Source organism: Euphorbia lathyris, chromosome 2, assembly GCF_963576675.1.
Source record: "Euphorbia lathyris chromosome 2, ddEupLath1.1, whole genome shotgun sequence".
Lineage (NCBI taxonomy): Eukaryota > Viridiplantae > Streptophyta > Magnoliopsida > Malpighiales > Euphorbiaceae > Euphorbia > Euphorbia lathyris.
Window position 1 is genome coordinate 119,808,414 of NC_088911.1, and position 12,503 is coordinate 119,820,916.

The 12,503-nt window shown below is 34.2% G+C and overlaps 1 protein-coding gene across 2 annotated transcripts; it reads left to right on the top strand.

The window, feature by feature from the left end:
• The first annotated feature begins 2,585 nt into the window (after positions 1-2,585).
• LOC136219706 (protein ABCI12, chloroplastic-like) lies at positions 2,586-6,425 on the top strand. 2 transcript variants are annotated; one of them, XM_066007197.1, is made up of 8 exons: positions 2,586-2,989; positions 3,380-3,496; positions 3,917-4,153; positions 4,436-4,600; positions 4,751-4,826; positions 5,454-5,518; positions 5,905-6,080; positions 6,192-6,425. In XM_066007197.1, exons 1-7 carry the CDS (start codon positions 2,651-2,653, stop codon positions 6,055-6,057), a joined length of 1,152 nt encoding a protein of 383 aa, XP_065863269.1. In that variant the 5' UTR covers positions 2,586-2,650; the 3' UTR covers positions 6,058-6,080; positions 6,192-6,425. The 2 variants fall into 2 exon arrangements, with proteins under 2 accessions (XP_065863269.1, XP_065863270.1); XM_066007198.1 differs by having other exon boundaries at positions 2,851-2,989; positions 3,380-3,483.
• Positions 6,426-12,503: the final 6,078 nt, after the last annotated feature.

The following is a 12,503-nucleotide window of genomic DNA, read 5'->3' on the forward strand; positions in this document are numbered from 1 at the left end:
AATCCTCCCATCTATAATTTCTACAACTCAAAGTGCATTTATTGCAGGAAGATCTATATCTGAAAACATTATAGTGGCATATGAAATAATCCATAAGTTAAGAGGGCTAAGACAAGGGAAACACGGGACCGCTGCTATGAAGTTAGACATGAGTAAAGCATATGATCAGATTGAATGGGGCTTTCTGGAGAATATGCTTATCAAGATGGGGTTTAACGGAAGATGGATACAATGGATTATGATGATGGTAACTACTGTCTCATATAAAATCGTGCAGGAAGGCAGGGAGATTGGACCTATTATCCCTAAACGGGGACTGAGGCAAGGAGACCCTTTATCTCCTTTCTTATTCTTAATTTGTGCTGAAGGATTATCTGCATTATTATCAGCTAAGGAACATGCTGGTTTAATTCATGGTGCTCAAGTAGCTAGAAATGCCCCAAAAATCTCTCACTTATTCTTTGCAAATGACAGCTATCTGTTTTTTCGAGCCAATAAGAGAGAGGCAAGGGTGGTTCAAGACTGTTTAAGGTGCTATGAACAAGCTTCGGGTCAGTGCGTGAATTTCCAAAAGTCTTCGGTATTTTTTAGCGGCAATTCGTCAATAGAAGATCGGTCAGATGTATGCAACGAACTTGGGGTTGCTGAAGTTGAGGATATGGGATTCTATTTGGGGGCACCAATTGTTGTTGGAAGAAGTAAGATGCAAGCATTCAGTTTCTTAAAAGATAGAATTTGGAAGCGGATCAATAATTGGAAGGAGAAATATTTATCCCGTGCGGGGAAGGAAATCCTCATCAAAGCTGTGTTGCAATCTATTCCAACTTATGTCATGAGCATATTCCTCATGCTTATGGATTTCTGTAATGATATTAACAATATGCTAAATAGGTTCTGGTGGAATTCATCCTCCTCAACATCAAATGGAATCCACTGGAAGGCATGGGATAAACTTTGTTGGCCGAAAGCTAACGGAGGATTGGGCTTCCGGGACATCCATAAATTTAATCTCGCTCTTCTAGCAAAACAAAGTTGGCGCCTTGTTACGAATCCGGATTCTCTGATAGCAAGAACTCTAAAAGCAAGGTATTTTCCTAATGTTGATTTTTTACAGGCTACCCTGGGGCATAACCCTTCCTTCGTGTGGCATAGCATCATTGCGGGTCAAGGGATCTTGATCAATGGATTAAGGAGGAAAATAGGCAATGGAGAATCCAGTTCCATTTGGAACAGTCCTTGGCTGCCGGACGATCAGAACCCTTTCCCAATAAGCTCGGCTGTAACGACTTTACCCTCAGGACTTGTCAAAGACCTTATGGATGATCAAGGAAATTGGAAGCAGGAGGTTATTAACAGCTCGTTTTGCCCACGGGATGCCAAACTCATTTATTCCATACCGGCCAAACGTACGCGTGTTGAAGATGGTTGGTTCTGGCTATCTGATAAATCTGGTGCTTATACAGTTAGGAGCGGATATTTTCGGGCAAGGGGACTCACACCGTCGAATCAAATAAATCCGAACGGAATAAATTGGAAGCTGATATGGAATTTGAAGGTTGCCCTGAAAGTCAAGAACTGTTTATGGCGAATTTTTACCAACTGTCTGCTAACTTTGAATAATCTTGCAATTCGTCATAGCTCGCTACCTAACTGCTGTCCGGTGTGCGGAGCTTTCGGGGAAAACGAGTTTCACGTGTTCATAGGGTGTCCTCGAGCTGCTCAGGTATGGAAATTATTGTTCAAAGACAATCTGTTGGATCTAATCACGAATTTTATCCATTGGTTTACAAATATCCTTGGTGATGTGACGATGGATTGTAACCTTATTGCGATAATCTGTTGGCAACTATGGAGGGCACGAAACGAAAAAGTTTGGAATGATAAAATTCGAACGCCTGAGGAAATATTTCAAACCGCCACTACTGAACTGACGGCTTGGGAGGCAGCGCAAAGACATCACCCTGATCAACAAAATCAATACACGAGTGCTTTGTGTAAATGGAAGAAACCGGTTGCAGGCTGCTACATCTGTAACGTCGATGCATGGGTAAATGAGTTAAATAATTTCTGCTCTTTTGGTTTCCTTTTACGCGACTATCAGGGGCGATGCTTTGCGGGAAGCATGGGTTACCTTGCTGAGATAACGGATCCACCTTTGGCTGAGGCAATGGCAATCCGCGAAGCGCTATCATGGATCAAGAATTATAACTTAAGCCATGTTGAAGTTCAGTCCGACTGCCTGATGGTGGTACGGGCTATTCAGCTCCAAAAAAGTCAATTATCTTATTTATCTGATGTGATACGTGAGTGTTGTGATTTGTTGCGAGATTCTGTTCGATCTCTTTTATTAAACGATCAGCGAATTTAGCAGCCCATAGCCTAGCTAAAGCTGTTACTTCTAGTTCTGTTTGTGGTGAGTGAGCCTGTCCACCACCGTTTATTATTGATGTGTTATCTTCTGATTTAAGTTAATAAAAGTTGTTGGTTGTTTCAAAAAAAAAAATATTTATCAAAAAAAAATTAACCACTTCAATAAATTTCACATTTCCTTTCATTTTAGACACTTTATCCATCTGAAACGACATTGTCGTTCAAGATTTTTCTGTACTCTTCCAATGCCAAACACCTCCTCCAATGAAATCCACGCACAATGCAAATCATAACGACAATTTCCCCATCCTTCTCCGCCAAATTCGGATACTCTCATTTCAAGACCTTACTTCCCCCAAATTTTACTCAGGTTAAACCTCCCTGTGTTCCCCTTCTTAAAACCCCAACAAATTTGAAGCCCATAAGCTTTAAAACTAGAGCTTCAGCTTCACCGGACGCTACTGGTGATCCTCCGAACTGGATAAATCGGTTGCCGACTGCTGGTTTTTCGGCTGACAAGATTTTTAGATTGATTGCCGGTGTTACCTCCAGTCCCATTGGCCAGTTCATATCTTCGCCCACCACTTTTTTGCACTCTGTTGACCCCAGAATCAAATTGGTACTTTCAATTTGGGCATTTTCTTTTTAGAAACTTCAGTTTGTAATTTCATATGTTTATTTAGTTCATGGGGTTTTGCCCAAGTTGTGGACATTTCCGTTTGATGTTAAAGAGTGTCATGAGCAATTTTTTATCATTCATTACTTGAGTAATTTAGTATTGGACTTAATTAATGATTATATTAACAAACATGTTTTGGCTGTAGAAGGCAACTCAGAGTTACTAGCCTCTGCATGTATGTTGATGAGTAGTTCATCTTAATTACTTGATATGTACTATGATATAATTGAAATAAGCTCAAGTAAATGTCACTTCTTGTAACCCTGTTTGCTTCTATTTTGAGAACATATCTGCTTCTGCAAATTGATTCATTTGGATTTGGTTATGCAGGTATGGCTGTTGGTCTTAGTGGTTTTACCAGCACGGTCACATTTGGTGATGCGCTTTGGATTGGTAGCGTACCTTGGTCTTCTGTCAATATGGGTTCTCCCAAGGCAAGTTTGGATGGTAAATACTGGACTTAGTGCCTGTTTGGTTATCCTTTTTGTAGCTACTTTTTGCATTTCTTTACTCCAAACAGTTGAGTAAAAGTGTTTAGTTAGGATTGAGAACCAGCTACTAATAGCTATTTGGAAAATCGATAATGTCTACAAGCAACAACAAACTGTAAATAACATGAGCTGAACCAAACAGGCCCCTACACTTTCTATATACAAAGAACACGCCATACTTTGAAACATTTCTCAGTCTTACTATTACTGCTTGTCAATTGTTTCTGTTAGATTAAGCTTATACAAAATATATATAGTGCCAAGGAAACAAAGAGAGAAATTAAATAAACTCTGAGTGCGAACCTTGTACCTTTTAAGAATAATATACAACATATTATCATAGAGGTACTCATTCTTGAAATTTCTTCTTTTGTAGGATCAATTGGGGAGAGTATCACTGCTTTCTGGAATACTATTCATAATGTTGGGATTGGGTTCAGATGGTGCACCTTCCCTTGTCCAGTCACGAACTCCACCACCGGCAATGATGGGCTTGCCTAATCTTCCTGTGTCATTGAGCGGTTATTCATATTTAATCATGAAGCTAGGACCATTACAGTTCACAAGAAAGGGTTTATCAGTAGCAAGCACAGCTGCTTGCTTAACATTTACTGTAAGCTTCTTTTAATGTTCATAGGTCCTTTTTTTCTCTCCATTATGTAGTGTACATTTTAAATAAGTGCTTATGAATCTGGTGCATGTCTACGGGGCGTAATTCATTGACAGCCTTTATATAGTTTTGTTTAATGGGTTTGAGTGCAGTTTAAGCTTAAATTGCTGAACTCCACCCTAAATTGTTTTTCAAGTTCTGTTTCTTATGTACTCATTTATAAGCATTTTGGTAAACATATAATCTTGTTGTCACTTTGATTTGTGTTGATCTTTTTATTCTTAGATTTTTCAAAGTGCAAGCATCTGCCTAGCAACTACAACTCCAGAACAATTGGCTTTTGCATTACGATGGTTTATGCTTCCTTTGGGATATCTCGGTGTACCAGTAGCTGAAATTATTCTTACTCTCTTACTTTCTTTGAGGTTCATTACTCTAGTGTTTGATGAGGTAAGACAATTATCAGTATAATATTAATTACTCTCCAAATATAATTGAAGATGGCCACTTATATATCTATGTTTATGATGATGATGTGTTGAAGAACTATTTTCATTGTTAATTCTACCTTAAGAAAATACATATATACTTTGTTCTCAGGTCCGCAATGTTGCTCTAGGGATTGTGTCTCGTAGAATTAATTGGCAGCAGTTAACAGTCATGGAGACAGTTGATAGTAAGTGCATGCTTCTAACATAATTTTTATTAGCATAATTGCTTCTTATAAGTTTTGCCTGTATTATGTTCATTGTGATGCTTTTATTGTTTTGAATCATTGTCGAATTCAATTTTCAAATACGTGTTCTGTTCACCTGTTAGTAAATCTTTTTGTTATTTCTTGCATTATTGTCCTTGTTTTTCTGTTTTCTAGTACCTTTACTAAAGTTGGCATCATCTTGTGATCCTTTACCTTTTGAATATGTTGGTTTAGTGGATCCAACATTTTCCATACATGATCTAGCTTTAGATCGCAATTGCATCTCCACCCCACCAATTGCAGCTCTAGCTATTACCGGTTATAGGATGAACAACATGTGATTACTAATCTTGATAAACTGAGATAAATTTGTTGTTCAAGTCAGATTCATGCTTTCATGGAAAGGCAGCTTGAGTTCCAATTTTTAGCTGTGAATTGCTTGTTATTTAAAAAATGATTACTATTCTTGATGGGTCACTTTATTCAAGAATGAGTATCGGGATTATGCGAGTACTTTAGAGTAGTGAAAGAAATATTTATTTTCCAAATTTATGAAATTATGTTATCAGTGTTGGTGATGTTCATAGTTTTGTTTCTTTTTGGCAGTTTTTGCTTCTTACATAAAACGGATCTTCAAGAATATCTTTAAGCATGCAGAGCAGATATCTCAGGTTCATAATTAGCACCTATCTTCTCCTTGTTTATCTTTCCTCCCCTTCCTGTTTCCATAATTGCCTGATTTCAAAATGTATTGCTTCTTCCAATTGGTAAATTTTCTACTATTTTTCTGGACAATTTGATGCTGGCTTGGCTTCTAGTGAATGTTTGACAATAAGTAGTAGGAATGAGAATGTAAAACCGTGAAAGTCAGGGGATTAATGAAATATTTATGTAGAACAATGAAGTATTAGTTTCCATACAAACTCTTGTTTCCCACCTTATGCTGATGCTTAAAACTAATGAAAGTGGCTTCCGGGAAAGGAACAATCCTAGCGAAGCTGAAGTAGTAAGTATTGATATATTGTGGTAGCAGTAATCGGTGTTTGGTGAGTTGCAGGCAATGATTGTGCGGGGTTTTAGAGGGGACAGCAATTCACATAGGATGTACTTGTCGTCGAAATCGTCAATTGGGATTGCAGATGTTATTTCAGTGCTGTGCCTGGTTGGTGTTGTGGGTGTTGCTCTACTCTCTGATAACATCTTTTTGTGACTTTCATTTCCACTGTTTCATTGGTAAATATTTCTAATATTCGTCCTTTTTATGACAAAAACTCCCACTCAGAATTTATTAACTTTTTTTTTTTTTTTATTTGGGAACACATCTCTTTGCTTGGAACTTTGCAGGGCAAAACTCTCACAAGACATGCCAAGATTGGCAATTTCCGACTTTCAAGTCAATGCATTCACTACTATTTCAACAACGGATATTGGGTCTCGGTGAGTTGTGGATATATACATATTCAGTTTCTTCTCTAATATTCGGGATTTGTACATAAAATCGGGCTTCACTCTCCTTGTATTTGAGAGCAGGATTCTATATATATAATCTGTATATCTTTGTTTTAGATTTCTGTATTAGTTTTTCTTTCAATTTGAATACAAGTCCAATAAAGGTTGTCTAAATTTTACAAGGATTCTAAGATACAAATTAAGTTCGTAGGTTGAAAATCGTGCCCGAATACCATGACTGATTCCGAACCAGAATACTAAAAAAAATTGAAATGAGAAACTGAATTAAATCGATTTAGTTTGGTAATTCAGTTTTTTTTTTTTTATCAGATAATACACATTGTATTTGATGATCTTGTTCCTAATTAGTTTAAGGAGTAATGTTATGCATTCCACCCAAACTCCTCATAATCTATCTTTCACCCACAAACTTTTTTACTTTTCAAGTTTTAGACCAAATGTTAAAAAAAAATTCCCATCATCCATCAAAGGGAGGTGTAATTTCCTACAAGTGAAAATCTTATAGGAATAATATCCCCTTTCAAAGAGCCTAAATTATTGACTAATGTAATTTGCAAGTGAAAATCAACTAATTGTATAGCTTATTAAATAAAGCCCTTGATTTAAATTTCAACACCTCTTCTTTAACAAAGCAATCAATATGAAAAGAGGAAAAACACAGCAGCAGAATAACCAAACACTGATATATCAAAAAAAAAAAAAAAAAAAAAAATCTGCAGAATAATATTTTTTTCTAAAGGATAAATCCAAAGTAAAGTTGAGTGAGAAAAGAATTCTATTGTATCAAATGTCAAGCTTTCTTAGTCATAACAAAGTATCTAATACCCGAGAATTGAATCAAATATATAGGTCCTTTGCATTTGAAATATCGGTTTGCTTTCTTATTCTCTCTCTCTCTCTCTCGAACAACACCAAACACGAGCATTAAGTCCAGGTAAATTTATAATGAAATCTTAAAACATAAATAAACAAAAGAAGAAATTAAAAGATAACCAAATAAAATATATCGATCTCTAAGCTTTTTCCTCTCTTTCATTTTATGTTGTAGCCCATCTTCAGCAGTATAGGGTGATATCAAGGTCTCAGCGTACAAAACTGGTCTATATAAACATGTGTATTTATAAATGTCTTCTTCCAACTTGTCCCACTTGTCCTCTTGTTCTCTCCCACACCTGCTAAACTTTTCATCGGTGTGAAATACGACTTCACTCCTCGTAGAAATACATAAAACAGGCAATTCGTAACAAAATATCGGCGAATTCTTAATTGTAAGCAAATGAATCCAATTACCACCATATTCCTTCATCATCCATATCTCCTTATCATCTAATGGTCTAAAATTTGTAAAGGAAATACAAAGACATCCTTTGTGCTCTAATAGGCTACCGAAATTCTTCGGTGGTAATTGAAGCTTCTTAAACGTCTCTTTGCCTACATCAAAAGCTACAATTTCAATTTTAAGATCATTGTTACCAGTGTTTGCTGGTACCACAAGCCAATGGAATATCCCATTTAAAACGACCGCAAGGGTATTCCAATACGGAATGGGATCCGTACTTGCATCAGGATCGTAATCTTCAAAAGGAATAGGGCATGTAATTGTTTTCCATGCATTTGCTTTCAGAGAAAAGATGTTGTATCTGATTCTATCCATCGATATAACTAATTTAAAATCATTATGGATGGAATCGTAACCTAACCCATGAAAGTAACATCTACAGCTTTTCGTACCCAAATTTGGTATTTTTCTATACTCTCTAGTCAATGGATTCCATATAGAAAAGCTGTTTCCACAATAACTAGTGGCTAGACATACTAATCCACAGCTGGAACCTACAATTGTTGTATATCTATCTATTTCCTCTGGAAAATTGATAGTACCGGATAAACAACAATCATCAAACGATGAACTTTCGTAGTCTAATAATTGAAATAACTCAGAACTACTTGTAGAGTAGAGGATTTTAGGGCTTTGAGGAGCTCGTTTAGAGTGAAGATTAATGAATGCAGGATCAGAGATTAAAGTGTACCATATCTTGCAGGCTTTTTTGAATCGCAATACAGATTTTGAAGGCAGCTTTAACAGTATATCGGCAATAATGTCGTCCGGGATGTAACTGACTTTTATCACATTGCTGCCGCCGTTCATCGCCATGAGATTGAATGGCTTTTAGTTGTATAGTATCGCCGCCCCACTCCCTTTATAAATCGCATATTCACTGAACAATTCTAATTTGGAAAGAATTCTATTAAACTAAATATTTCAAATTTATATAATCACACTTAAGGCATCCTTTCCCAATTATAATCACATAGCTATTTATTTATGTCTAATATAGTTTAGGCAACAAAAAAAAAAAAAAAACATCTTGAGCCCCTTATTTTTCGTCTTTTTAGTTAAATACATTAAACTTTTAATCTCTTATTTTCAATCACATCAAACTTCCGATAATTATAACAGTTAACTTTAAATATAAAATTCGGTTAACAAAATATTATTCAATTCAACTGTGTTCAATATTTTTATTTTTAATAGTCCAAAAACAGTTTTTGATATATATAATTTAACTATAGTGAAACTATAAAAACCTTATTTCAAACTGTATGAAAATATAATTTCAAAGATAGATGAAATGGATAACGATTTTTTTAGATATTTATAATTTACTAATTTGACAAGCAAGAGTTTAATGTTACCAAAATTAAATTAACAGAATATGTAAAAATAAAATAAAAGCTTAATACATCAAAAAAAAAAAAAAATTGAAGATCTTAAATTGCTTTCTGCCTATAGTTTAATATAGGGTTGCAATTCGACAAGAATCCCCAGCCCAGCAAGAGGATTCGATTCAATGGAAAATGGAATCTCTATTTACTTTCTTCGTTTGGTGGGGATGGAGATAAAAAAAATCCCCAGATGTGGGGATGGGACATGGACAATTTATATAATTTTTAAATTTTTACTTTTATATATAAATTTCTATATATATATATATAGAAGAGAGATCAGGTGTGACACATCTCTTATGATGTGACAAGTCTTATTGTGTGACAATGACCAATTTTGTAATTAACCAGAGGAATGTGACAAATTTGTAAATAAAAGGAAAGAAATAATTGTTTTATTTCTTTTCTTTAAAATGCATTTTTCCAACTTTTCGAACCTTGTTTTTCAAAAAAATTTATACCGTTGGACTCGTCTTAATTAGACGGTCATTTTAAGATCCCAGAAGCTCGGGTAAAAAAAATTTCGGTGAATGGAATTCGGCGATCTGTTTTTTTGTGAGAAAAAAATATCTAAAAAATTCCAGAAAATGTAAAACATTATTCTGAGAAACTTTAATTCTTGATTGAAAATGAGATTCTTTACGGTTTAGTCCCAAATCAACGGAATCCGGCGGTTAGATGAGCGTTTTCCGATAAAAAACTCCGAAATGCCCTGAAAATTCTCAAACAATTCCAGAAAATGTAAAACATTATTTGGAGAAACTTTAATTCTTGAGTTGAAGTAGGATTTCTTACGGTTTAGTCCCAATAAAACGTTTTCCTTAATTTTATCCATTTTACATCCTTCAACAATTTATTGGATCAAAACCGTAAGAAATCCCACTTCGGCCCAAGAATTAAAGTTTCTTAGAATAATGTTTTACATTGTTTGGAATTTTTTGAGAATTTTATAGGAATTATTTTTCTCGCCAGAAAACGTCCACCCGGATTCCGTTCACCGGAATTTTTTTTACTTGAGGGATCTTAAAATGACCGTCTAATTTAGACGAGTCTAATAGTATAAAATTTTTCGAAAAACGAGGTTAGAAATGTCGGGAAAATGTATTTTAAAGACAAGAAATAAAACATTTTTCTGTTGGAACAATATAAGTATTATGTTGTTCCAACAGAAAAATGTTTTATTTCTTGTCTTTAAAATACATTTTCCCGATATTTCTAACCTCGTTTTTCGAAAATTTTTATCGCTAACCAATCTTTAATCAAAAAATATAAGTATTATGTTGGAACAAATAGTACACTGATTTGGAACAATGTAAGTAGGACAAAAAAACGTATCCAGAAACTTTAATTCTTGGCTCAAAGAAAGATTCCTTACAGTTTTGACCCAACAAATTATTGAAGCATATAAAATGGATAAAATTAAGGAAAAAGTTTTATTGGGACTAAACCGTAAGAAATCACGCTTCGACCCAAGAATTAAAGTTTCTTAGAATAATGTTTAACATTTTTTGGATTTTGTTGAGAATTTTCTGGGCACTTTTTTTCTCGCCGGAAAACGTCCACCCGGATTCCGTTCACCGGAATTTTTTTTACTTGAGCTTCAGGGATCTTAAAATGACCGTCTAATTTAGACGAGTCTAATAGTATAAAAATTTTCGGAAAACGATGTTAGAGATGTTGGGAAAATGTATTTTAAAGAAAAGAAATAAAACAATTTTCTCTATCTTCTCTTTCATTTTATTTACAAATTTATCACATTGTCCTTTTTAATTATCATCAAAACTACGTAGTTTTGTTATGTCACACAATAAGCTTATTGTCACACCCTAACCTATTGTCACACTGGATCTCACCCATATATATATTTGATGTATTACTTATTAATTATATTTGATGCATTCTTTTAGATAAAATATACTAATATAATAATATTTTATAGATTATGTTTATAAAATTTTAAACCACACTAAAGAAAATGCTATTTAGAGTTTGTGTAAAGGAAAATGTGGATCTAGATAGGGATTCAAATCCTCACGGGGATAGGGACGAGGACACATGTTTTTCTTATTTCATCAATGGGAATTCCCCATCTAGATGGGGATGACGATGGCGGGAGTAGTCATACTCCCCACCCCCACCCTATTTATAACCCTAGTTTAATGCATAAAGTCCATATTGGCTACTATCATTTTTAGTGAAGTTCAAATTTACGGATAATGTATGAAATGATACAATCTAATGTTTCCAAATAAAATCAATTTTAATCCTAAATAATAATAAATTTGAACAAACTTGTTTAATCGTTATTTAACTATCACATGATTTACATTAGACCCTCCAAAAATAAATTATGTCTAAAATATTTGTTATGTTATTAGCACAGTTACAAATAAATCAGCCAAAACCTCAACTACTAACTCTGGCATATTAGCTAATCAAATACATAATTGTGTTACTAACACGACTATAAACAACCTACAGGAATATATAAAAGTGTTTCAGTTTATCGATAAATTTGTTTAAAATATTCAATATATTAATCAAACAACTATCAAATTAGTTCATTCAAATTTAAGAAGAGAGTCAACTTTAAGTTATATTTATCAATGTTGTTCGAACCACACCAGAACATCAAACCAAATTTGTAATTGGGTCATGGATTACTTAGTTCAACTAAATGACTCAGATTGGTCGAATATGATGACATAATAAATAATAAATATATATAATTAATTTAAAATTATATATATATATATATATATATATATATATATATATATATATATATATATAATTACAAACAAGTAGAGAGCAGAACCGTGTTGCGGATCGCCTGGCGGCGGCTGACCATGAGGAGATGTTAGGTGTTACTACCATTTTTGATCCCCCTATCTTTCTCTCTTATCTCCTTTTAGAGGATTGTATTGGGGTTAGCTTTCCTAGGCTAATCCCAGGTTAGTTGTTCTTGGTTGTTTTTTCCTTTCCAGTTTCTACCAAAAAGAAAAAAAAAACAAACAAGTAAAAGATAAAAAGATAAATGATGTCAAAAAAATAAAATATATTTAAAATGTTGGATTGTCTTATTTGACTTTGCTTTTGGCTTAATACATCATTTGCCCCCTGAACTTGTCTAAAAAGCTTGATTGCCCCCTGAACTTTTAAAGTGTCTTGACAGCTCCTTGAACTTGCATAAAATATTCAGTTAGCCCCCGAACTTGCGTAAAATGTAATTAATTGATCAGTCGGTCGCAAAAAGGTAAGTTAAATGCGGAAGATGTATTCCACGCATCTTAGAATGTTATTAAATAATTCAAAAATAGATTAAAAATGAAGTTATTGCTTGCTCAACTATACAACTTGTCTTCTCTATTCTAAGCATCGTATATTCCGATTTCGGTCGTTTTACTTTTTTTAAGACTCGTGCAATATATATTCCGTATTTAACTTACTTTTTTTTGC